Source organism: Haliotis asinina, chromosome 5 (assembly GCF_037392515.1).
Source record: "Haliotis asinina isolate JCU_RB_2024 chromosome 5, JCU_Hal_asi_v2, whole genome shotgun sequence".
NCBI lineage: Eukaryota > Metazoa > Mollusca > Gastropoda > Lepetellida > Haliotidae > Haliotis > Haliotis asinina.
The window spans coordinates 54,089,240-54,117,070 of record NC_090284.1 but is presented as its reverse complement, the minus strand read 5'-3'; the positions used below and the strand labels follow the sequence as shown (position 1 = coordinate 54,117,070).

Here is a 27,831-nt window from a genome sequence, read left to right as displayed (position 1 = left end):
ATTTGAGATGTGGGATGGTGCTAAACATGAAAATATGATTTCCACATGGTGCATGCTTCATGAAAATTAGACAAACATTCAGCAGTTTAAAAAGTTCTTTATTTACAGCTTCATGTCATTAAACTTTCACAGATAATGTCTGTTTAATGATTCTTATTTTCTCACAAACCATTAAGGGGTACCTTGCTAAAATATCACCAATTCAAGGGAGACAACTCTTGAGCGCACATCAACAGCTGCACAGGAAATTTATTTTGGTAGCATGTTTAGATTGAAGAGATGCCTCATTGTTGGACGACCATGGGGGCAGTTCTGAAACAAGGATAATCAGCTATTAATCAGGAGTCAGTTATTAATCAATCAGCCCTAAAAGCCATTTGTATATGAATATTATGTTGTTTGGCAATGTTAGGATACGTTTTTCTTCTCAATCATTATGTTTAGCCAAGAATTTTATTTCTCTTCAATTTCTACAAAGTCAATGTCACATCTCATCCACAGTTTGAATTCAGACTTTTGTTTTTATATTATGAGCATTATGAAGAATGCTACATTGAGTGAATGAGTTTGCTCTAACCCTGCTTTGAGATGTATCCCAGTAATATCACAGCACTTCTTTCCTTTGACGAAGAATTTTAAGCATTTCAATGAATTCAGAAGAAAAATTTTGAAACGTAAATCTGTTTAAGATTTCCCCTGAAATTGCCCATTATTATATAATTCTGCATTACAACTGTTTTGTCTTGTGTGAAGACACTGCCATAAATAAATCCATCACAGAATAATAAACATACCCATGGCTGCTCAATCTCGCCCATGTGACACAGCAACTGAAACAATCAAGGAAAGACCAATTTTTCTCTCATGTCTGAAAGTTGAGTGCCCACCATAAAAGTATTTACATTTGAAACCGCATTTCCTGAAAAGGCAGTCCACTGTATAGCTGTGGTTATAGGAATTAATGTTTCAAATTATGGTTTCAATGAAGAGAATTTGCCATGAACACAGATTCTAAATACCTTTCAGAAAGTGTGGTAATCAAAAGCTTTTGCAATTCTTTACCTGTGAAAAACATTCCAAAACACCAATGGCAAATCATGTTTATGCACAATAACCACATTTATCATACAATGGATAGTGTTCTCTGCAGGATAAAGCCAACAGGTTTTTTCTGTTTCCGTTGGGGTCATATACAGATTTCGATGCAAATTATATAGGTCATATGCAAATTTGAAGGACTACTTTGACAGTGTGAATGAACATGGCATGAAGGGTTGGCAGTCATGTCCAGACAGAGAGCCGTGGCTATGGTACTATCAGTGCCTTGATTGTAGAAAATTTACCCCTGGGTATGATACATGGAGTAGATTACAAAGCGAAGACAGAAATTCATAGGCTTACCAACATCAGTTCGTCAACCAACTGTCAGTGTTAGCAAGAGATCGGCACAGGAATCCATGTATATAATCTCACGCAAACATTAAACTGCATTTGTAGTTCAAAGGGTTAATTGAAGATTTCTGAAGTTCCACATGAGTTTGTTGTTATTTTTCAAATGTAAGCTAAGATTTGTTGACAACAATACGTTCTTTAACCCAAAAACGTTCTGGGAACTAGATGACCTAACACATTCATCTGAGTGATCAGGAGAAAGTATGTCACCAGATTTGTGAAGTCACATATTACTGTGCACATATTTGTGATGTCATAGATGTCTGGGCACATTCCACAAAGTTTAGTTTCATGATCTGTGGCAAAATGAAATAGCATTTTTCTAAAATTATACAGTAAGAATGACATTGTCTGACAAATAGGTTATCACACTTGTGTGTGTTCAGATGGCTAATATCCTGCATTAGGAATAAACACTATGTATTTTGCTCACCAAGGCTTGCTAAATATAATGTTTATTCCTAAGGCAGGATACTAACCTTCCAAAAACAAACCAGCCTGATAACCTATATTTATAACTATTTCATTGGCATGCTTGAAGTACTATTTTCTTCAACATTAAACATTCATTTCTTAACCATTTTAGTTCTAACAGCTGCCACTTCTTTATTGTCTTTATTGTTAGACTTGTATTCTAACCTTTTTCATTTCTGCTTTATTGAGAGCTGTTCCAATCATGATGGACTTCCGACAGGCTCTTGAGGCAAACATCATCCTGACCCGTGATGGCCGACACATGACACCCTGGAGGGTAGAGTTAGTGAGTGAGTCTTGATATCGCAGTATCTGCTTCAAATAATTTGAATATTTATAAGGCAAACCTGAAGCATTACAGATGAAAACACCTCCGGATCCTTGTGACATATGTTTCATTGTAATAGCATCATGTGCATGCCTAGATAAACCACTGATTGCCAAAACAGTGGAAATTATATCCAGGTTGTCTCCCCTTGGAGTGCCAGCAATACTTATTCAATAAACGTCATGGCATCCGTTTTTGTGTTGCATGGCATGAGTGAGTGTGTTTTGTTTTATGCTGAACTCAGCAATGTTCCAGCTATATGGCAGCAGTGTGTAAAAAATCAAATCTGGACTCGATAATCCAGTGATCAAAAGCATGAGCAACATTCTGCACAATTGGGATGCAATGACATGTGTCAACCAAAAGCCTGACCACTTCATCCTGTTAGTCACCTCTAACAACAAGCAAGGGTTACTGAAGGCCGATAACCTAACCCGGATCTTCAAGGGTCACTCAATGGAAGTTCTGGCATTGGTTTTCAAGCTGCATGGAAAATGGCGAACAAGAACTAAAACTAAATGTACTTACTGGTGAATCTGTAAGCATGAAGATGAGTTCTTCTATGTCTGCAAAGAGACAAGACTGTTTAGTGTGCTGTCTTTAATGAGAAATGCTTGTGGATAGGTTATCTTAAACAAAATCAGTTCTAGGCTCTTTGCACTGCCACTATCCTTGATAATCTGATTAAAACCACATACTGTTCCCAGAGACGCAATACATGTCAAATACTATTCATAGTTTCTGACCACATCCATGGTTTGTGACAAGAATTTTGCAAACACCTGGGCCCACTTGCACAAAGCGATCTTAGCGCTACAATGATTGTAACTCCCATTCTTCAACATAGGCTTGAGACAGTCGTAACGCTAAGATTGCTTTGTGCAAGTGGGCCCAGTTCAATAAACTGAAGTTCTGATCCTTAGAGAAGCAATATTCACAAAATACTCATTCTTCTCTCAGCTCAAGTTGTGTATTCTGGCCCCGACTTCTCAAAACAAACTTAAGTTGTTACTCAGATTTCAACTCAGAGTTTCACTAATTGAAACAGCTGAATGTTAACTTAACTGCATTTTGTGAAATATAAAAGCCCAAACAATTTAAGCAATCTCTATCCACCAAATTCAAATTGTCCATTATTACCGAGGTTTATACCGATTTCAGTTCATTCTGTGAAATGTGGTTTCTTAGATTTGAATAAATGCTAGAACTTAAGTCAAAACTCAGATTAATGTTTACTTCAAGACATCAGGGCCTGGTTACACAATGCCATTTAGAAAGTGGTCAAATGCAACATGTCATATTTGGGATTTCACCTTCTTAGTTAAGTACAAATTCTGGTGCTTTTTCGGTTGAGTCCCATCCGGGATTCCCGCTCACGAAGTGGAAGTTGTGGTGGCTGAGCGGGCTATGCGTCCGACTTTGTGTGCTAGCTATTAGGTGCCTGACTATGAGGGTGCAGTTTTGAATCCCGGGTGGGACTCAACCAAGTACTAGAATTTGTACTTTACTAAGAAAGTGAAATCCCAAATATGACATATGCTGCATCAGGACCTGTTCTAATAGCCTCTACTCATTCCCTCCCACTCAGTTCTCAAACCTCTACAAGACAATACTCACACCCTTCAATAAAATTGGCCTGTGTAGCTCCTGGACTTAAGAACCCTCTATCACGTCATGAAATTCCCCAAAGCCATCATCATTTACCTGCTTCTAACCATCTAATTATACCCATGGTAAAGTGATGTAAGTAGTTCTCACCATCTTTGCCAAAGTTCCAATTTTTACTGACTGGTGTTGAAGTCAGCTTCACTCTGCAGGTGGGAGGGGCTGTAACAAGACTTTCACTTATTCCACTTCCATTATTGTTGCCAAGGTTTGTTTGTCAAACAGTTTGCGCAAAAACAGCCATTAATAACTTTTGCATTTATGAAGGCAATACAATGTGCACATTTTCTTAAGTTTATAAATTAACACTCTCCAAATATCAAAATCAAAGTGGCATCAACATGAGGATAAGCAGGATATCACAGGATATGGATTACAAATGACTGAGCTTGTCCAACAGACACAAACCAACCTGTTTCGTCAATGGCAAAGTCAAAGCCATTCTTCCTGAAGATGTCCAAGTTATCTATTAAGATCGTCTCATTGCTGGCAGTCAGCTCCAGGTTCTGGGGGCTGCAATCACCAAATTTTCAGAAGTAATGAAAACATTTTGAACCCAAAAAGGTAAACACTGAATAAAAGAAGTATGTTCTGCCATTCAAGTATCTGATGTCAAATGAGTGAGTGAGAGAGTGAGTGAGTGAGTGAGTGAACGAACAAGTGTTATATTGAAGTCAAAAAAGGAAAGCACAGAAAAAGTATGTTCTACCTTCAAGATTGTGGAATATGATACCATGACATCAAATGAGGGACAGAGCGATCAAGTTATTGCACGACTGAGTGCAAGCAGGTGTGAGTGTATGCCTGAGTTATGAGCACTCACTGTATTAGCTTCTGACTCTGTATGACTGTATGTCTCTGTAACATCTCAAAGTTGTACTTCTCATCTGTTGCATGCTGATCCACTATGAACAAGTCCTCCCCATGCTTGGCCATGATGAAGCCCAGGTTAAACTAAAACAAAGTTGACAGGTGCCCCTGATGTAGATCACTTAGAGAATAATCTACAAGGTGATAATGATTTTTGGATTATCTGTCCTGATTCAGATAAGCCAAAAGTAACCCCAAACCTTAGCACCATCATACTTGACCTAGAGTCAGAAAACAAGAGCTTCAAGACCAGAAATTGGAACATCAGCTCAGGCACACAAATTCAATAAACAGAGTAGCGTTAGTTTCATTTCCATGAATCATTAATATCTTAATTTTATTCAGTGAGTTTAGTTTTACATGACACTCAGCAATATTACAGCTATATCTGTATCTCTGCTATTTAGGTCTGTAAATACTAGAGTCAGGACCAGAAAATCCAGTGATCAACAGCATGAGCATCAATCTACAAAATTGAGATACAACAATGTGTCAACCATGTTGGCAATCATTGACCACCCAAGCCCTTTAGTCGTCTCTTACAATGAGCATGGGCTACAGAAGATCAGTTCTATCTCGGATCTTCACTGGTCCCTTATGTTATTAGTTAAGTAAACACAGACATGTCACTGCCACACCATTTGTGAGATACATGTATTCATATACAGTGTGAAGATGGAATGAATGAATGAATGAATGAATGAATGAATGAATGAATGAATGAATGAATGAATGAATGAATGAATGAATGAATGAGGAACCTAGTGTATAGTACAGACTGTAGTGACTGAAGCTCCGTATGCCTCACCTGGCCGATGATCTCCATCTTGGCAAACATATCTTTCCTGCAACCAAATCAGGCAGAAAAACATTTATGATTACCATTTATTAATTGAATACAGCCCTGCGTTGGAATACAGTAGATTTCAACAACAGTGTAAGGCAATCACAAGGTGCTACACAGCTCCTACATCCACGTTATTAGCTTTTCACAGCTATCAGGAACTTTGCATTGCAGAAAGGGATTGGTGGAAGGGAAAATAAGTCTTTCAGTTATGTTTAAACCATATGTGCTGCTGGATTCTAAACCAGAAATGTCACCCTGACTAGTATCATCATACTCAAAATACAAACCTATGGCCCTGTAATTAGGAATTATTGGAATAAATTCATGCCTCTAAAAGCAAATCTCGACAAATGTGTTCCAAGCATCACTTCCCTTGAGCCTGGTGAATGCAGAAGTCTAAAAAAGAAGCAGTCCTAAAGACTTCGAGCCTCCGTATGACACCTTCGGATCCCCAAGTTATAATCATGTACTTTACTTTATTAATGACATAGCAGGGCCTGGTATTTGTCAAGTCCCATCTCAAACACATGTAGCAGAAGACAAACTAACGTTATTTCTCGCTGGAGCTCCTCTTCAGCAGACTTGTTGTCCTGGGGTGAAATCTTGGCTCGGAAACTGCGGCTGAAATCTGTATTGCTATTTCCTGAGAAAATTGAAAGAGAGTTTTTGTACAACAGATTTACCATCCACAGAGTCAATACAAATTATATTTGTCAATAAAATTGCCTAACACTCAGAAAAAAAGTCTCTGACGGTTACTATGTGATGCATTTGCGACCAACTCGTGTTATTTCAGGACAAGCCAAATAGCAACACATGTTCCTCTGGAAGGATTTCATATTGGCATAGGAACGTCAGAACTACTTCAAGCAGGAATGATAACTATTCCTGTTTGATTCCAATCGTACCTAATACCACAGGAGTACTCGTACATATATTGCTGATTGTGTTCCTGCTTATTTATTCTAAAGAATAAACCTCCTTGATACAGCTAAAAAGGGAGAGAAATATATTTGTTGACGACATTTTCTAACATAACTAATACCCGAAGTTTGCCTTATATTTTCATTTATATTTCTAAACAGGGTTTAATACTCACACATGGGAATCGTTTTATTGAATGTGGAAATAACATTTCTCTTAAAAAATACCATTAAATCTCAAGCAGAAACTCCAAAATGACTTTAAAGTATTTCTCAAACTGGAAATTCATGTAACCTTGCAGTCATACCCCACGTGGGGAATTTAAACTGAATTCACTGAAAAATATACAAATAACCAAAACAAAGTTGAGCTAAAATATTCCCAGAGATGTGAAATATATGCCTGGTATTAAAGATTACACTTGATTAGTTATACAGATATAACCGTATCTTTAAATTCCTATGATGCATAATAACATTTCCTAAAGCTGTTGGGAGCTCACGTACATTCACCACAACAAGCTCGCAAGATCATCAAAACGTACACTCAGTTGGACCAGTGAGAGCCGTTAGGTCATCAAACGCACATGTGTGTATTGGAATGTCTCACCATCAATCACATGATTCTTAGCAAAAACTTCACATTAGACAGCACAATTCTTGTTAGAATTAGCTACGTTCTTGGTACTTTCAATACAATGACGTATATTTTTCATGATTTTGAAACAATAACATAATGCCATACACAATTTAAGTAGTCAGGATCATTTTTATAAAAACACCTCTTCCATTATACACATTCTGGTTGGTTTGTCATATTTTCGCACATAGCAAACATCAAGTGTGGGACGAGTCTTCTTGGAGGTTAAGGAGGGGAGATAACTAATGCAGATTGTGTCTGCGACAGACTATTAACACACATTTGTAGCAGAGTCAGACTTAATAATGACACTCTCTTTAGAACCCTTGTGGATATGTATTACTAACCATCATGGCTTGATTCATTCAATGCCTGTTTCCTTGACTTGAGAGCACTGAAGGAAAATGGAAGTCTTCTCACTCTTTTGTAGACCTCTTCTTTCTCATCCTGGAGCAAAATACTAAACATCCAATCCACAGCTTGACTTATTTGACCTATACATATTACCTGTACAGATAATATATTCTATCCAAATGAAGTCAAGGAATGACAATTTTGGGTGTTACTGGTCTGGGCTACTGGACTAGAGCCATTTTGGATCCTTCAACTTTGCACCGTTTCTCTTTAGAGGGTACTCTGCTGTAAACTTAAAGAATCTTACAAGACAATTATTTAGACACAAGGATAAATATCAGATTTTTAATGAAGGAATGTTGAAATAATATAAACTGACATATCAATATCAATGAAGTCATTGTCAGTGATGGTAAAAATCTGCGGACATAACCTAACAAGACTATGGTACTCACAAACTCCTGCGGGGTAACCTGACATTCCTGAGGTAGAAGTGTTTCATCTGGACTCTCTTGTGCAGCTTCTCCTGAAGGACCTGCCACTGCCCATTGTGATGCCTCCTCCTCTGCATCTACAACATCCTCTAGCTCACACGTATCACCTTTTAATCTTGCCTTCTTTAACACAGAGGATTTAGACATTTCCTCAATGTTTACTATATCTGGACTTGAATGTTTTGAAATTTTCAGAGATGATGTTTTCACATCAGTTGTGTCTTCCTCGCACTGAATATACTCCAGATCTGTGTCTGGTACAGCAAAACTGTCTGTTTTGGACACTTGGCTACAAAAGGTGGACTCACTACTTGGAGAAGATGGGATCTGTTCCGGGACAACACTAACACAATCTGAGAACTGACTAGAACCACTTTCACTGTTTGTTGTATCTTTGATGCATTTCTGTTTAAAATCTGATAAAAAACTGTCAATATGTGAGCCTCTTTCTGCACTCACTGGAGATGAAAACAAATGATTATCTCCTGTTTTCTGAGATAGTGAAAAGGAGGGTTTGCAGGGGGATTCTGTGTCCGAGCCTATCACAGAATCTGATTTGCCCAAGTTTGTAGATTGTTTACACAAAAACTTTGAAAGTGAAGATTTACAAGGTGAGGTTTCCTCAGATTTGAACTTTGCAGGGAGACTTTGACTATGAGGTAATGTCCATGTGTCAAGTCTTCTCTCTGAAATGAATAATAATCATTTACTTTACTCGATATGCTTACAATTCAGAATGCTAATGTCAAAGGAATTCACGCTAGGTCTTTAGTCCAAGACTACTAAATTATGCAGAGGACATGTGAAAATCAGAGGTCCTCATAGACATATGAATGCTAATATTCTGCATTATTGCAGTTATTGTATTCTTAAATTCTGTCACAAACTAAAACAAAATAAAACTATAATACATACATTCACAGTAAACATTATTGTCTTCTTTAAGCATAGCTAGCACCAAACTCTGTCCTCAGGTCTAAAAAAAATACACATTTCATGTCGCACAAGCATTTGAGTTCTAGTTTCTATCAGTCATAATGTTCAACAATTAAAAGAAAGTGAATGTTGTTTTATGGCATCGTCCAGATAAAGCAGCTATATAATGACAGCCTATTAATGTCCCAATCTGAGGCAAACCACTGGCTGATACAATAAGCAACAAGAAGACAGAGTCATCAATATCCACTGCATTACCTCCAATTTCAGTCCAAGTCACAATTGTTGCCATGGAAACGCCAAAAATATTTTATTCAGAATTCCAAAAATATCATAAAGCACCAGTACACCACTGACCAATTTATGTGTCAAGTTTGGTGAAGAAATATTGAATGGTTTTAGAGTTCTGCTCCGGAAAAGATAAATATGCACTGATAGGTGTATGGACAGACATACAGAAGGACGGACGGGGTGCATTTTAATACCCTCTGCAAAACGCATTGCGCGGGATAAAAAGAAGTACAGTCAGTCAATACAGTCATGGTGCAGTGATACATAACTCAGTCACACAGGACTAGGAATTGTTGTAGAAGCTGTTTTGGATTGTCCATCCAGATTGATGAGTAAAAATAGGACATTTTTGACCTTCACCTCCTAGTTTAGAGTGTCCAAAGTTTGGCAGCTAGATTCCCAGATTACTGAATTTGTGCTATAATATAATAAGGGGCATATGAGAATACACTGAAGGAAAAATATTTATTTCAGTCTATATCTGACCGAAATGACCGGTAAATATTCATTTTCCATGTTGAAATAATTCAGTCTTGAATGTGGAATTCAAATTTTTGTCTGAGCATTATCCACTAAAAAGGACTAAGACAGGTTTGAATACATACCTATGTTCTATAGCAACTTTGTTATACATATAATGTACTCTCACACACATTGTCTCTGTAACACTGGGGTGGTGGGATACCGGAGTAGTTTAAGCAGTCGCTCATCAAGGAAAAGATCTGGGTTCGATTCCCAACATGCATACAATGTATGAATTCCATTTCTGGTGTCCCCTACCATGACATTTCCAGAATATTGCTAACGGTAGTGTAAAACTAAACTCACTGATTCACTCACTCAGTATGACTCAAGGAAACAAAAATGGCTGCCTTAAGCCATTCCTAAAGTCATTTTGCATACAAAGGCAGTTTTGTATTCAAGAGGAAGTTTGGTATCCACATATGAACATACTTTGATAGGTCAATGTTTTATTTACAACGTCTGCAGAAGGGGGTCTCACGTTTTGATTGCTCAGGACTAGAAGTCTGAAAGTGTCCTGTCCCTTCGTCCTTTGCAAATGCACTGGAGAATGACCGCTTCAGTTTGGAGAGGGTGTTCACGAGAGTTGGCTGAAACAATAGATTCAAATGTCTAACTAATATATGCAACATTTGATAATAGCAAGGATACAGATGCTCCAAGCCAGTGACCTATGAACACCTTACAAAACATGCCCCAGGAAAATATAACATCAAACAACCCCTTCTCCAAACCATCAGACATGGTGTGACATTATTTTACAAAAAGTTTGCGTGCATGCATGGATGTGGAGAGAGATGCAAGTTGGGGGGTCACTCATTTTGTTTCAGGTCATCAGTTTTTCACACATGCACTAAGGGGGTGTCATTGATCTTGTAGATGACAGTAGGGGGTGGTCACTTACTGTGTACATAAATTTTAGGGGATGGGTATGTGTGTCATTCATATTGTATATATTTCTCCAATGAAATCATCGTCACATCCCCTAGCCATTATTGTCAATGGTCCCTTAGAGCAGTCATTTTGCCGTAATGTTAGGTGCAAATGTCACTACACATGTACTATACAGATATAGCCTTGTAAATACTGACAACAAGGCCAGTAAAGATGAGTGAGTGAGTTTAGTTGAATGTCGCACTATTCCAGCTATATGGCAGCAGCCTGTAAATAATTGACTCTGGACCAAACAATCCAGTGATCAACAGTATGAGTATCAATCCACACAACTGGTTTAAGATGACTCATCTTGCTTCACACATAAATGTCGTTTTCTGATTGGCTGAGTGTTCTGTTATTTTCAATGTACCCTGCTCACAAGCAAGGTACATTGCAGTATTCCCTGCTGCCCCCCAAAAATCATTCGGTACTTTGTTGTAGTTACTTTTTTATCTCACATAACATTAAATGATGCATGATGCACAGAATTTACTGATGGTTTGTCGATGGAAGGGAGATAACTCTAAATCTGTTTTTCTTGTGTCATCCGCAAAATCTAGAGATGGCTACAAATACATTTGACTCTTGTTCCACTAAATAAATTTTGACAAAACATTCAAATGTAGTCCTTGTGAATATTAAGAAGGGGAATTACAGTTCAGCGATTTTACTAAGACAATACCTACGGGGAAAAAATACGAAAGATGCAAGATTTGAATCGTATCCCGGTTCAATTGTACAGATCAATGTTGACCATGAGGTTGCCCGGAGCAGAATAAATTATAAACACACTGCCACCACGTAGCTGGAATATTGCAGAGTGGCATAAAACTATAATCACTCACTCAAAATTCAAAAAGCTGTCATCAAGATGAAGAAAAAGGAAATGGGAAAGGGAGGTCACTTATGTAGCCCAGAAACCAAATTCAAATGAAATCAACTATCCATACCTTTCCTCTTTTGGGTCCTTCTGGTACCACCTGCAATGATCTGCAAAAGCACAAGGTTCCTATTCACCAAGAATCCAAGGGGTCAAAATGATCTTCACTACACTTTTCTTACCATGTATAGACTATTTATAACACACTACTGCACATTTCCAGCCAGTAAAGATAACACGTTCCATCATTTTCCTGTATACCATGGAAGCTGAAATATCATACAAGTTTGTAGAAACTTTAACTTCTCCACCTTTTTAACTGTCAATCCAGTGACATTACTCTTCAGTAAGTGCATAACATGCATACATGTTATAGAAAATCAGAGACCAGTTTAATGTGATTATGTCATTGACTTTATTAGAGGAAGATGCAGGAAGAATTGAGACTTAAAATCTTTTGAAAAAAGTTTTCTATATATGTTTTGTTTGTTTCAGATACTTCTGAATATAAAACGAGTTAGAGATAGCTGGTGAGAAAAGTGTTTCATTATCTGATTTAAACTTTCTAGGACTGGAACTGGGGCTGCTCACACCATTCTTGAAGTCTATCTGTAATTCTACAACTAACAGATTGTTGACTGAAACACAGTAATTTAATACAGCTGACTCTATGCTATACCTTCGGGATCCCAATGAACTGTGTCATGTCATAATAGTGATGCAGGGGGTACAACCACGCCCATCTTCAAATTCAGTTTGTAATTTAGGTCTGCAGGTAACATAGCTCTATACCCGCATACAGTATGTTTATTAACACTAAATATAAATGTTATACTACCTGTCAGACCCTGTGTCTGAACTGTCATCATCCTTGTCATCTTCAAAAAAAAAACCAGATCTCAGAATGTAATGAACACAGTGAAATTATAACATATGCCTTATTAGGTTGACACTGTGTTACTGGCAAACAAGGATAAGTTGAGCACCTGACAAATGACCCATATTAGCGCTTGCCATTGTGAGTGAAGGGACTCCTGGCTGTTTGCAATCAAGAGCGATCATTTGAGAGCCATGTGAACAAGGTGTGTGCAGCTACACACAGAAACAATTTCATTGTCATGCACTGTATGTGCACTAGCCTGCCCGCTGTCCCTTTTACAAAACAAATAGGTTTGCGCCGCCTACTTCCCATAAACAAGTTCTCAGAGCCAGTCCAACTTATCTTCATTTGCTAGTAGTAAAGTACAAATTCAGATGCTTTTCTGGTTGGACTACCCTCCTGGACACACACTTTTCAGAGTAAGGCATGAACCACAAAGTCAAAACTCATTCTCCTAAGTTCACATGTCATTTGTCATTGTACTCTTATTCTAAGCCTGAACTGTTGCATCTGAACTTGAATTAAAAACATCAAAGCTAGAGAATAATTAATCACAACAATCCTCCCAACAAGACTCCATCAGGCAACAAAGGCAAAATTATAATGACAGTTTTATGAAGGTATCAATGACAATCAATGATGACACATGTTGGAAATTTTGTTGTACTGCTAAGACTAAGGTCACTTTGTGAAAGGAGGCCCAGGGACTAGATTTTTCAAGCCCGCTTAGCACTAAGATAGCCATAAGCTAACGTTACTGTATGGCACTTACGACATTCTTAGAGCTAAGAGAGCTTTGATAATCTACGTCCAGACTCTTAATAACTTTGAGTCTTAATGCGGAAGGTAGATTCAGCATTATGACTACCAAAAAGCTCTGTTAGTGTATAAGAGTTACAACTGGCAGTAAGATCATCTTGGGGTTATTCAAACAAATCCATCTGTGTACCTCTGCTTGTGTTGAGAGTCATGAATGTGTTGATCTTCAGTATGCTGGTAGTTGGCTCGAACATCTTCACCAGTGATGTCTGCAATACACAGCAAACAGATATAGGGGCAGACAGGAGAAAGTGTACAAATTGTTGTCAAAGAATCTTTGCAAACAGTGAACAGTCTGGTTACTAGTCAGGGCCCCATTCACAAAGCTATCTTTGAGCTATGGTAATCATAACTCCCTTACTTTAACATAGACTTGGGATCATCATAAAGCTAAGTGGTTGTGGAATGGGGCTCCTGAATGCTCTGAAGTATTGAATAATCTAACAGGACCATGTTCAAAGCAAACGGTGACAAGACTGGTGTAAGTTCAGGTTATAGAGTGTTAATTACAATGTCTTAGTGTTAAGATTACTTTCTAAATCAGGGCTGTGGCTGAGGCAAAGTTTGACTTGACACTGTCAGTTTCCAAGACTCAGAATGAACAATGATGATCCAGATATGGTAAAAGCCAATTCCTTACTCCTGGTTTTTACGACAAGCATACAGTTATTGTGGCCCTATTCATATCCATATTCCTCAGAGAGGGTTAAGACAGCTACTTCAATGCCCATCACAGACTCACCTTCAGTGTTGCTAGCAGGAGTTTCTCCCCTTGAAGGAAGAGCTGTCTCTTGTCGGGGGTCACATTCACATCAACACTTTCTGCAACACCATGGACACTGACATTTACCTTAAAATGCCAACAGGTGATAAACATGGGGTACTGATGCCAAGTTTCCAAATGGGAGACAAGTACTGGGTACAAAGACCTATTTTATCATTTTACCCTTGGACCGAAAAAAGTATGGGGTACTAGGAACCCCCAATGGAGACCTGCATGAAGTACTGGAGATCTATTTTGCTCAGTCCTTTTTGCTTTAGAAATGCATGTACAAACATTACTTATTTTGAAGTCATATGGACAATTCAAGAAAGCAATATTCTACCACAGCTGAAAAGGTTGCGAAATTCTTTCACTGACCTTTATCCATGGTAATGGTCAATACCACAAAGGGGTACTGATGACGATTGTAGCTATGGTACACCTCATTGATCTGCTTGGACAACTGGAATGTCAAGAGACTGCATTCGAATTCTGACTTTGTTTTTATTTTGTAAATTGCAGTGGGAGGTGGATGCAGGGGTGCACGCATGCACGCTCTCCTTTTGTCCTGAAAGCTTACTAATGACAATAGAAAACAGGTGAAAATGAAGTGTGCAAACTCCACCAAATCCCTCTCTCAAGAGCATGACCCCACCCCCACCCCCCCTCTCAAAAAGCTGTAGCAGCCCATGAATTTTAAGCTGTATCTCAAATGCTAGCACAACCGATCTCTTTTTAAACATTAATACTCATCTGCCTAGTACACTATTAGTATACATTGTCCAGTTACTGGTGCTTCATCCTTTACTTAACTAGCAGTCAGATATGTGAATACCTTGGTTGAGTCACATGGCCTCTTGTTGATGAAGATGAACTGTCTGTCAGAGCTACCCCTTCCTTGGCCATGTTCACACTTAGACACAAAGCCCTCTATCCTGCAACATGTGGCGTGATTCAATAAGGGCCGCTACAATTCAGTTCAATTAATTGAAAATCAAATCTGACACTTTAGTTTCAATTTTCAATAACCATAATCACTATTTTGATTTGATAATTCAATAACTAATTTTTCATTATTTCCATTCAGCCAGAAGGTAAATTTGGCCTCACCTTGAGCAGTTTCGAGTGCTGAAATATGGCAAAATGTGATTGGTTGATGCCAGACTAACTATTCAATGAGAATTGTTGTTAGTAGACATTGCCAAGTTGATGTAGCATTTCACTCTGAAAAGCCCTGAGTTAAATGAAATCTAACGCTTTTACTTGTATGAAGAATTAAACAGAAAATAATCAAATCGAGGGACCAATAAAGAAAAATGAATCAATTCGAGGGTCCAATATATAAAAATAGATCAAATCGAGGTGTGTGTGAACCACTGCAGCCTTAGTATTGATGGAGTACACTTTACACTTTATCATGCACAACATGTGTAATGATGTATCCATTCAAGTCTTACTTCTGAATCAAATTTCAATAAAGAATATTTAAAACACTTTTGCCCTAGCATCAAAAATAATGTTATCACAAGAGAGTTTTGTCCTGAATTGTGTTTTGCAGTTCTTTGGGATAACATTTACAAACTGAGATAAACACCACATAATACCAGATGCATTCTTTCCAATATCATAGCTTAAGAACTGGAATAAACAAATCTTTGTTTTTATCTTTTCACAAACAACAGCTTCTTAACTTTTTACAAGAACACTTCAGGTGAAAACAATACAGAACTTGTTATTCATAAACTGTAAACTGTTGTAAACTGAAATACCCATGTAAACAAAGGGGATAATGACATAAACGAAAGCGTCTACCTAAACAGGTCATCAGAATATGCTTGTGGCTTGACCCCGAACCAGGAGCACACCTCGTCTGTTGGCTCGCATTGTTTAAACTCCAACAGACTCTGAAGCTGTTTGGGACCAAAGATGTTGGCGATGTTTTCTCTGAGTGTAGAGTTGCCCTTGGTGGATACAACAGTGGATCGACTCCTGTAACAACAGCACCACACCAACATACAGTATGTTTAACCTGACTGACCAACTTTATAGGTTATATTTCAAAATTTTACTGTTTGGGTGGATCAACCTCTAACGTAACCACAAGCTTCCAGAGATACTGATTTAACATAAGTATTCATCCTTGATATCACCTTGACTAATACAAATGTACGAGTACATTTACTTTTTGTTTAAATTGTTTAATGGCCATCCTGATTCACTGTTTTTGATATGAAATGCATTAAACTTAACTCAGCCCAGCATGGTGACCTGAACATGTGGAGAATCATCATCTTCACCATAACATATACATTAATGTGCGTGCGTGCGTTTATTTTCACACTGCATTCAGCAACATTCCAGGAACATCATGACAGGTGCACACCAAAACTGGACTTCACACACTATAGTGATGTGGGGAATTGAACCCAGGTTGTGAGTGTGAGGAGAGAACACTTGAACCACTAGGCTACCCCACTGCCTCTATATCAGTATGAAGGACAATGACTATGGAAACAGCTGTAAGTAAGTGACTCATGCTGTTGTTTAGAAATTAATTGAAAACACAGATAAGTAAATATTTGTTTGAGTTCCAACCGCATCCTTCTTCATCTATTACATGTACTACTTAAAACCAGTTGACTGGAATGTATGTAGAAAAAAAGAAAGATTTTGCTGTTTTGTACATATTTATTTGTAAGAGGAACACTTTCTTACCCTTTCCCAGCCTGGTTTGTACAGGATATCCTGACCCCTGTTGTCACCAGACAGTAGGCATTGAGAACCTGGATCATCTTGGCAAACTCCTTCTTGAGACTTCGCTGAAACTCTCGATGTCGCACTGGCAGTGTTGAGAACAGGTTTTGTAGCACTACTGTGGTTCCTTTCTGAAGACATGGCACAGTAAGTTAATTCAGTGTCTCATCAATTGATTGGAACTAACTAAAAGGACAAAGCTGAGTAGAATGTCAGTTAATTTCAAATGTGAATGAATGCTTGTCATGGTTTAGATAACACTCAACATGAACCCATTTTTTTCACCCTCCCTGAAAAGGCAATATTCAAACTTGACAAAAGTGGTCCATTTGTTGAGGCACCCACTGAAAAATATTCTGGTGACTATCCCCTGATACTTTCTGATCCACCCTGCCATATAAGGAATGATCCTCAATACAACTACTGTTGAACAGTAGATCCTGTGTGTGAAATACACCCCATGCCAGCAAGCGCATATAAAGTCTCTAAATCATCTGATAGTCAGTTTGTTATTTAATGGGGCATCAACAGTATCCCTGATGGCAACTTATAAACATGTATACGTGATGGCATACCATTTCTTATTTATGAGACGGATGTGCTCTAAAGTGCATGACCCTAATTACTGTACAACCTCTCTGGACCACACAATCCAGTGACTGATGTTGTAAGAAACTCTCTAGTAGGGAAACAGATACACCAGAACTATAATTGATATGGATTAAAAAAGGGCGTGGTGTGGTATCTAGAAACTTTCCCTGCCAAACCAACCTGTCTAGGGCATGGCGCCCTGCTGCAGATCTTCCCATGATGATCAAACTCCAGTCTTGTCCCAACACTTGCATCCTCATGACGGGTAACAACACTTAATTTGCTGAAGTAGACAGCATTATTACATTGCTGATATGTCATAGAAAAAGGTCTGGAACAAGCTTGGTTCAACATGGGCAGTGTTCACGAGTAGTGTCTAACCCTTTGACAAATCTGGCAGATTCGCCAGTGGTCAGATAGAAATCATCAACCTGCCAGCCCCAGTATCTGACTGAAGATTTCACAATGTCTTTGTGTGAATTTGTTATTTGCGGCATGTGACACTTGTTTGCTGTTTAGAAATCTTCTGTATGCTATCATATAATGCAGTCTAGGTAAACTTATCCTCAGTACTTTCCGTTACACTCCACCACTGAGTCTAACAAAACCTTATGAGAGGTCGCGTCAGGTAACCTTTGAGATTGACCAATCAGAACACAGCTTTCCAAATCGCGAAAGTGGACATTCACACATACCTTTTGAACTTTTCATCTCAAAAAGGTTCATACCCGAATGATTCCGAATGCTATTTAGTGTATGATCCCTTCCGGGTGATGCACAAGGCGCACGTTACAACCATGACAACGGTGAGTAAACAGTCCCTCAAAATAGTGTTTTTGGCAATATTCAAGGATGTCATGCAGAGGAAATATTGGCTAATGGTAACCATGTCAATAGAACCCCCAAAGCATATATACAGCTGGTCAAATAACTGTGTTATATACAGATTTTTGTTTGTGGAGAGATCTATGTCGGTAACCTGAATATTTTGAAAGTCCCTCCGATCCCAAAATAGTAGCCGTTGTTTGATTGGTTAAATCTATTTAACCGTCTTGCGTTTGATTGGACGGTTGTAAGTAGCTCAAAGGTTAAATGACGCAACCTTCTACTAGGTTTTGTTAGACTCAGTGGTGGAGTGTAACGAAATACACCGAGATGAAGTTTACTTAGACTGTCATATAATGTTAATAATTTCAATGCCAATTACAAGAAATGTCAAATCTGAAATGTTTGTTTAACTGTGGGTCCTGTGAATTTTCAGTCGTTCAGACACATCTGAAACTTACAGGACCCAATGTCCTCTTACTTCGAAAACCCATCGTGAACACTGCATGGGTAGGATGTTTTCTTTGTTTACAGATTTACATCACACTTAGTATACTCCAGCATCATGGTGGCAGTTGTAAATAATCAAATCTTCACCAAACAGCCCAGTGATCGATATCATGAGCACCAATCACCGCATCAACCTAGTCAGCAAGCCTGACTATTTATAAAACTTCTTAAGAAATATGGGTTGATAAAGACCAATTCAAACCAGTATCTCCACGGGTCAACATGGTTTAGAAAGGAATTTGTGTTACATTTCAGTCAGCTTTGATGGAGTAAAGCCCTAAATGATTCTGCTGATATATACTGGTGAAGGTTATGAACATCAGGCAAACAAAGAGTGAGTGAGTGAATGAATGAATGAATGAGTGAGTGAGTGAGTGAGGTAGGTGAGTGAGTGAGTGAGTGAGGTGAGTGAGTGAGTGAGGTGAGTGAGTGTGTGAAGGAGTGAGTGAGTGAAAGAGTGAGTGAGTTTTGTTTCATGCCACACTCAGCAATATTCCAGTTATGTGGCGGCAGTCTGTAAATAATCGAGTTTGGACCAGACAATCCAGAGATGAACAGCATGAGCATGTGCAATTGGGAACTGATGACGTGTCAAAAAAGTCAGCTTGCCTAACCACCTGATCCTGTTAGTCACCTTTTATGCCAAGTATGGGAGTAAACAAGGATCTGGTGTGGACTTGCATGTTAGCATAAGCATATCCTTGCAAAATTAAGACACAAAATGGAAAGTCATGTTTGTGAAACAGGATAGATAAATACATCTGACCTGTCCATTTTCAAATGTCTATCAAAGACAAAACACAAAACAATACTGAAAATTACTGTCTGTATCTTTCTCTGTAACAAAAAGAAGATAGTTCATGTTTAAATAAAAATAAACTCAATGTGAAAATGTAGATGACATGAATGTCAAGGCAAATATTTCCAACACAAATTTCTCCAACATCAGGTAACTAGCTATTTCCAAATTCAAGGAGGGTTTTAACCATGGTAACTGGCCCTGAATCATGTCAGTACTGACACAAAACAACAAACCTTAAGGCACAGAGAGAGCTCAAAGCCTCCCCTCTAAAACCAAATGTCTCTACTCCAACCAAGTCTCCAAAGTCCTGCAGTTTAGACGTGTGGTGCTTCAAGGCTGTGGAAAGGCAAAGCAGGGTATGGTAAATTATTGTGGTAATAATTTATTACCAGACATAGACAACCTTTCCATCAGATGCCTGTAACATTCTCTGTAAAACATACTCTAACAGTTTACAAAGACAACTCTAATGCTTTGCCAAAGCCTGTAGTATTGACTGTATGATATACGCTTACACATTACAAAGACACCTCTAGTGCTCTACCAAAGCCTGTAGTATTCACTATATGATATACTCTTAGTCTTAGTTACATATAAACCTAAAGAGTGCTTCTCACTATGTTTTAGGTCATCTTGTTTTCCCAGAACAACCGCATTTGAGGTTTTTGTTTTAGATGGACAGGTTTTACTTTTCGCTAGAAAGACCTCTTCCCAGGTTTTACTTTTTGTTAGTAAGACCACTTTCCAGGTATTACTTTTCCTCACTTTATATGAACATCATCATTCAAATGATGGATGAGTGTTTGAAATCAATTGAAAAATATTGTTCAAGATTAAACTCACAATAGAAAGGTTTTCTGAAGTGGTATTGGAACCGCAAATCTCTCATCCCTAGACTTTCAACAGCACAGCCACCAGGCCGATGAAGGTGGTGGGGTTAAATTATCTATTTATAGTCACTGTCATTAAATTGATTTTACACGCACTTCAGTTATTGTTATGTAGCTTCATTAAATGATCATCTACATTGTAATTACCCATCATTGACAGCATATATGTTAGAGAAAACACTTCTCCTCGGTTTTGGTAAACAATGTAAAACCATCGATTCTATGTTGTCTACCAAAACCTCGAAGGCATGTTTTCTCCCATACAAAGACAACTCTAGTGCTCTGCAAAAGCCTGTAGTATTCACTGTATGATATACTCTTATACTTTACAAAGACAGCTCTTGTGCTCTACCAAAGCCTGTAGTTTTTTCTGTATGATATACTATGATAGTTTACAAAGACAACTCTTGTGCTCTACCAAATCCTATAGTAATCATATGTTCATATATGGGACATTGTCAACTCTTTCCTGTAGGATATACATGGGTAACTCTTGTGTACAGAAACCTGTCATATTATGATTGATAAACACCAGTACTATAGTCTGTTTGGCTCAAAAGCAGACCAAAGAATTGCCATATAACTCGAAAACTAATAAACATAAAATACTCAATGAAATCATAATCATAATGAAAACATCATACCAACTCTGTGAGACTTTTACAGAATTTTTGGTGTAAAAATTTTTTAAATGTTTAGAAAACTATCATTAAATTACTGACACTGTTCACTATTTGTTACGAGGAGGAGTACAAAGAAAGGAACAGCCAGGTATGAATGAAAGGATAGTGATGGCATAGCACAGGTTAATGAATAAAATAACTTTGTCAACACCCGTGCATGTGCTTCTCGAACACCTGGCTGACCTTCCCTCTACTCTCCTCCCACGTAACAAACAGTAAAGTGTCAATATTGTGACGATACTTTGTTAAACAACATATTTATTTTTACGACAAAAATTCTGCAAAAGCCTCACAGAATTGGTATGATGTTTGATTATGATCAGCGTTTAATTGAGTATGTTATGTTGATTAGTTTTCGAGTTTATTGCAATTCATCGGTACGCCTTTGAGCCAAACGGACTATACACACAGTTAACTTACTGAGTCCTTCAAAGTTCTTCTCTTCTACTCCTGTTCCATTGTCACTGACTTCAATGCTTTCACTACCATACTCCTTCAGTTTCACCTCTGACAAAAACATAAAATGAATATCAATTACATTTTTACATTTTAAAATACTGGCCATTAAGTTGCAAGCACATCAACAACATTTGTTTGTGTTTTCTACAAATTAACATGATAACTAATATTACATACTCTGTCGACATATAAAACTAATATCAGACTCTACAGATTGTGAGGGGTTTCAAAGGTGTAGTGTACAGAAATTCCTCACAGGAGGTTGTGGTGCTGAATTCTAAATGTACTCCAATGAAGTTTGTTGTGCTGATACCTTTTCTTTCAAAACATATATGTTTTACAGAAATTATCCCAAAATACCTGGAGGGGAGAAATCAGTGCAAATAATGGCATTACTTCAAACAAAATGTACAATAAATGTAATATTGGATTGTTTTTATACCATATTTTTCATGCTCAAAACACATAATTCTCTCCTTGGCTTTATATTTTTTAAAAGTGAAAGTGGCACAGCAACATTAAATTTAATAAATAAAAATGTTTCTTAAGCAACGGACTAACTATACGCATATTGTTTACAATACACAAACACCTGTGGATTTCACGCTTTTATTTAAATCACTGTTCTTTAAAAGTTTCTGTATGAGCAAACTGGAGATAAACATCGTGAAAGTGTCATTTAAATTTTAATGAAAAAGTTTCTCAGGCTCACAGATCTGATTTCAAATTAAGTTTTTGTTTTGAAATTGTCATAGTGAAAGGGAAACTGAAAACAACTGAACTAAATTGGTCAAGTATTTTCATAAAAGCATTCAATAGCAGCAATATGGAGTATTACCAACACTGGTTGCTTTAGCATCCACACTGTTCTCAACCAGTTCCTTCACAGCAATGGCCAGCGTAAGAATGACTTGTCCTGAACATATACGATGAACTGATCCTCTGTCTATTGCCCGGATGGATCCTGCCTTCTCAGTTGTTGCTTCAGGTCTGTCAGAGCATACAACATGAGCTCCAAAGACATTGTTTGCTGTTTTCAATAAATGCTTTTCTCATAGATTGCAAAGCAGTCCTCCATGTGAAACATGTCAATGTACTGATTACCACAAGATTGTCAATCAAGGCTAGAGATATTGGGATCTCATGAAATATAGCTGACATGAAATGAAACAGAAATTAATGTTGAGTTATTTTTGTATGGTAATGTTATGCAAGTGTATTAGGAGTATATATTGCAGAGAATTTTCATATTGTGATATACAGCGAAGCAAAACCATATATTGCAATATGCATTGCAATATCTCGCAAGAAGTTTTTTTAATCGAGTTAATGCTTGATTTATAAGGCAAAAAACACAAGAAAATCACTATACTTGCTTAAGCTTTAATGAAAACTCTTAATCATGATGAAATACAAATGTAAAATACATTTGGTACAAATGAAACAAGGAAAAGAACAATTTAAGAGCATTTACTGGTTTCTCCATTCTCAAAAAAGCCCTGATATTTTAGACAGCAACTCGACCTCGACCACGACCTCGTCCTCGTCAAGACATAACAGAGATAGCTGATCATTGATTAGTAAATACTCAAAACATTCAGCTCCAAACCACTTGAACAATAATTAAGAACACAACTTCAAACCCAACTTAACAATCCTGCCAAACGTAATTTTCACCACAATCATTCCCACCACGATCATCAACATCTTTATCGCCATCATCATCACCACACCATAAGTGGAAATGTCCAAAGATTTCCAAGCAGGGCTCGAGGAAAGGGCTGTATCGGCGTATGTACAGACAAAAATATGCACGATACAGTCGGAAAAAATAAGAAAACATAGCAGATACGCACCACAGCAATGGTGTAGGGTCTTAGAATCATTCACTGACATATTCATCTGAAAGAGTATTGCTCTATTGTTTATTGACCTGTTTACACACGAGCAGCAAATGTTGTGGTGCATATATGAAAAGAAACATGAGCTTAAAAGCCATTAAATTCCATTCAGTACTCTAACTTTTCCCTGTATTCTATTATCAAAAAAATATGGTGTACATACTCCTCATGTTAGAAAATTATCTGGAGCCCTGTCCAAGTGTTACAGGGTTTTCTGAATGCATGTCAAAATACCGTTTTTCGATCAGCATTTCACAATACTATCGTTTTCATGTCTGAACCAGTAAATACCAATAAATGGTTATATAATGTGTATTAGGCTTCTTGTACAACAACAAGGTCAAACATGCTAGTTTTAAATGCTCCTGTACTGAGATACTCATGAGGCAACTTAACAAATATGCTTCTCTCAGACACAAACTAATGATTTCAAGCAGTCCTTGTTTTATCCCATTAAACCTCAGTGCCAGGCAAGGAAACAACAAGTACCATCTTTCAACATCTTTGGGTATAAAGAACTTAGGAGTGAGTGAAGCCCCCAAACTACCCGACAGTGGGGAACAACAAGTATGGCTTACCATTGAAAACGCAAATTAAAAGAAAAATCTCGGATGAGGAGAGCAGAAACTACAAAATAACACTATTTTTGGTGGAAACACTTGATATTCTTGTTTATAGACGATTCTGTCTTTTTGAACTTAAGGTTAGTAAAACAAAATCTTTTAAATGATATGAAAGGTACAAATTGCATTTTTGTCTAACATCGTCTAAAACTGTTGACACCGAATGATCGTAATTTGACGTAAAGTTTGGTTTGGTTGGTTGGAAAAAGGGATGGAACTAGGAACTGAGTTGGGTGTGATTGTAACCTTCCTCAATCCTAACACACCCACTGATTTGATGATCGAGGCTCCCGAGACCCTTGAAAAGAGAGCCAATTGGCGCTACGTTAAAGGGGCGCTGATGCGGAGTGAATAATGTTTCTTGCCAACGGTCTAATTACGAAACCAAACTGCAAATTGGTCAGCACCCGCTCCCTCGACCATTATGGACAAAGGGACTGGGCTCCTGTCAAATTTTAGCAGAATGTCTTCACCTAAAGTCAGGAGGCAGGAGGCAGGATGCCCATCATATGTCATCATTTAAAAATATCCATGGTATTCCTTGTCTGATCTTAACAAAATATCCAACAGTGTCGTTTTTATAGGATGCTTGGATGGTATAGTGACTGATCCAATTTGATTCTATTTCTGTGTTTTTAACCTCGATATTTAATCATACTACGTGAAAATATTATGTCTACAGGCACATAGCAAGCCATTTGTTTCAGTAAGAAAGATTGCAAAGCCTTATATTTACTTTTGAGTGTTGGTTCAGCTGAGATAGCAAATATCATACGTAAATTTTGGTAGCTATGGTAGCTATCCTGGTTTGTTATTTATGATAATAAAAACACACAGTTGATTTATTTGAATTTGTAAACTAAAATAGATGACTTTGCCTTTGGTAGAGAAATCTGTAAATTTTCTTACGTAACAAAAAACCCCTTATTTCACCTATTTACCCAAGTACACAGCAAATGCCTGTATGTATTCCTTATGTAACAAAGTTCTGTTGGTATCCTCAAAACAGTTTCGACCCATAAGTGTTTTCAGAGATTACAGGGATTACATCTTCCTTGCTGTAACTCGCTTTTGGTGGTGGAAACCTACACATGTTATTTGTCCTCATTCTCTGGATGATCAGTTAATGAATTTATAATAGGTATAAATAGTATAATCTAGCCTCATGTAAGAAGCTCGAGTTTTGATTGGTCCACATGACTCTGATAAAATACCATGTACATCCATCACGATCTGCGAGCGGGAGTATAAAAGTCATGTAATCCTGCTACAAAAGTCATATCACCCCGTTACGCCTCGGTGACAACGCAAAGTGAGAAAAGCGTGCAGTGGCATCTCACGTATATAAACACAAGTCGATTCAATGCCTGTTGTTTTGTTTTGATTTAGTGAAAACATTCAGCGCGATAAATGCGTTATCACATCATGTCTAGGGAAATACGGGGTTTTATCAGTCCCTCGTAAATTCATGTAAGGGGACTGATAAAACCCTGTATTTCCCTTGACATGATAACTTATAGTAACACTACTTAGGTTACTCTACAAAGGTTCCCATTTGGCATTTCTCCTGTCTGGAGTAAATACTGTACATTATAAATTAAGGTCTGTAATGGCAAATGTATTGTATGTTATGTAATATGTGCATGTAAGTGATGCAAGAGGGTTTATCAGCTGAGTTACAAAAACAAACATCGATCAAAGGATTAACCGATAACACACTGATTGATTAATTGCTTTTATCCTCCAGCAGATTTGTCAAAAGGCAGTGTGTGTAGATGTACTAATCTATACTGACTACACCCTGTAGTAAAGTGTGAGTGTAAAAACAACATCCTCCCTTCAAAGAATTATCCACCCTTGCGTTGATTGATTGATTGATCATTATTGGTTAAGTAAATTACTTAGAATGGTGGACATCATACAATTAGCTGCCAGGTGTGCTATCTTGGCTGACCAATGAGAGGTTTATCAGGTTTTCACCAATGTGAAAGATATGAAACAATGGGTTACTTTTTCGCAAAGTAGACTGTTGTAAGACACACGACACAGAGCAGGATTGTTTACCAGCTGCAGATGAATGGAATACGATTTCTTTAATGAGGATATTGATGGATACATTCCGGAACAAGGCAGTAGCCTGACATTGTTGCAATAAAATTAGTCAGTTTTACATTCATTATTTGCATTTTGTTTTATTTTATTTGTTGTAGCATTCAGCAGAATCTATATGACAGAAAACACACACTAGATCGCGTATGTGTGTGAAATAGGATCCACATTGGGAATCCATAGAATGTATAAATGTTGCTGTCATGTTAGAAATTTACTACAAGTATATGCAGACCGTGTGTTATTTTAATAAATTTTCCAAATCATACAAATATGACAATAAACTAATTAGGGTTATGAGACATACACTGGCATCATTATTTTTCCGTCCTAATAGTTTTTTACCATTTCTACCACTGGCACATGATTAACCTTCAAAGTGTTTCATATGTTTTCATAATACATTTGTAATGAAGTAAAAATGACTTCACCTTAGTTGATCTGTCTATAACTAAACTATTAATTGCGCATACAGACTGCGCAGCAGAGGTCACGAACCAGTCACGTATTCTGGGATATCATCTGGGTACTCACGGGAGAAAAACAACAACAAAAGTTTACACCAGTCCACAGAAATTGCTCTGCATCAGTGCCCCTTTAAGTCATCTAGCACAGCAAGGCTTAGTCCAGCATATAACTAGACGACTTCGCACTATACCATGGTGTGCTCAACAAAGGCCTTGGCTGGAATGGAGCAAGTCAAGATTGTCACACGACAAAACGACAAGATTGCCACACTGATCCCAGAGAAAATGGCCACACCCCCTAGTCAAAATGGCCACACCCCCTAGTCAAAATGGCCACAAAATCTGATATCAAAGTGTAAAAATGACTTTTATGTCGCCATTTTAACTTGGAAGATTTGTGGCTATTGTGACGTGTGGCCATTTTGACTAGGGACCCAGCTGGAATACGAGTTTATTCATATCAACTAAACACTACTTGCCTAAGCCTTTAAACTATTAAAGGACGCTGAAACCTATTTCATATATTGATTACAACAATGACAGTTCATAATATTTAACCACCAAGAGGCAGTAAGCAAGAATGAGCATTAAATATAATTAGGTTGAAAATTAAATCATAAGTATGCCTGACACTTTAGAAGGTTCATCTGCAGTGTTATCACTTTTCTCTTTTTCGGCCATCTTGATTCTCCCGCTTTTGAGACCTCATTTTGAAATGCTGACATTAAAATGTTTCCTCAATAATAATATTGTAGTTACCTCCAGAAACATAGTGCCTATTAATTACAATCATAGATATATACGTTATGCACGATTTTATGTCTCAAAGGTGCAATATGTCCATAATATAATGTATTACAAATGAAGTAAACGACTGGTCCCTTTCAGAAAAGGACCTCCAGACGGGGAGAGCGCCTATCAAGTATTTGAAGCGCTCATAAAATTATCTCCGTTCGCGAGTTGACTAACATGAATGGGCGAATTCAGTAAACATGTTAAGAGTTGCAATGACTCAGATGAGAAATTCATTTGAGTAAATGGCATAGATGTATGTCACATTGGAAAGCAAACATTTTACATTACATCAGAAGGTCCGTGGTAATCTCCCTGGCGAATGAAAACTCGCTGCATGTTGTTGCTCTG

General features: G+C 37.7%; 1 protein-coding gene across 1 annotated transcript; it reads right to left on the bottom strand.

Annotated features, from left to right (window-relative positions):
- Nucleotides 1-81: 81 nt before the first annotated feature.
- On the bottom strand, nt 82-27,405 carry LOC137284831 (mismatch repair endonuclease PMS2-like). The gene is made up of 25 exons (XM_067816835.1): nt 27,320-27,405; nt 22,427-22,578; nt 21,550-21,636; nt 19,790-19,892; nt 17,600-17,702; nt 16,790-16,959; nt 15,887-16,063; nt 14,910-15,009; nt 14,453-14,537; nt 14,054-14,133; nt 13,442-13,520; nt 12,451-12,490; nt 11,683-11,722; nt 10,278-10,386; nt 8,009-8,733; nt 7,547-7,646; nt 6,186-6,279; nt 5,598-5,634; nt 4,743-4,873; nt 4,332-4,432; nt 4,013-4,081; nt 2,783-2,820; nt 2,092-2,196; nt 795-830; nt 82-312 (listed from the first exon to the last, which is right to left on the bottom strand). The coding sequence occupies exons 1-25, from the start codon at nt 27,367-27,369 to the stop codon at nt 250-252; spliced, it is 2,874 nt and encodes a 957-aa protein (XP_067672936.1). The 5' UTR covers nt 27,370-27,405; the 3' UTR covers nt 82-249.
- Between the last annotated feature and the right edge of the window lie 426 nt (nt 27,406-27,831).

What these genes read in the sequence shown, in the direction of transcription:
- LOC137284831 (XM_067816835.1), bottom strand. Translation starts at nt 27,369, where the DNA reads ATGGCCGAAAAAGAGAAAAGTGATAACACTGCAGATGAACCTTCTAAA. An exon ending in GAAGAACTTTGAAGGACTCA is followed by an intron (nt 19,893 to 21,549) that starts GTAAGTTAACTG and finishes GCCTTTCCACAG; the next exon opens with CCTTGAAGCACCACACGTCT. An exon ending in GACTCTCAACACAAGCAGAG is followed by an intron (nt 12,491 to 13,441) that starts GTACACAGATGG and finishes TTTTTTTTGAAG; the next exon opens with ATGACAAGGATGATGACAGT.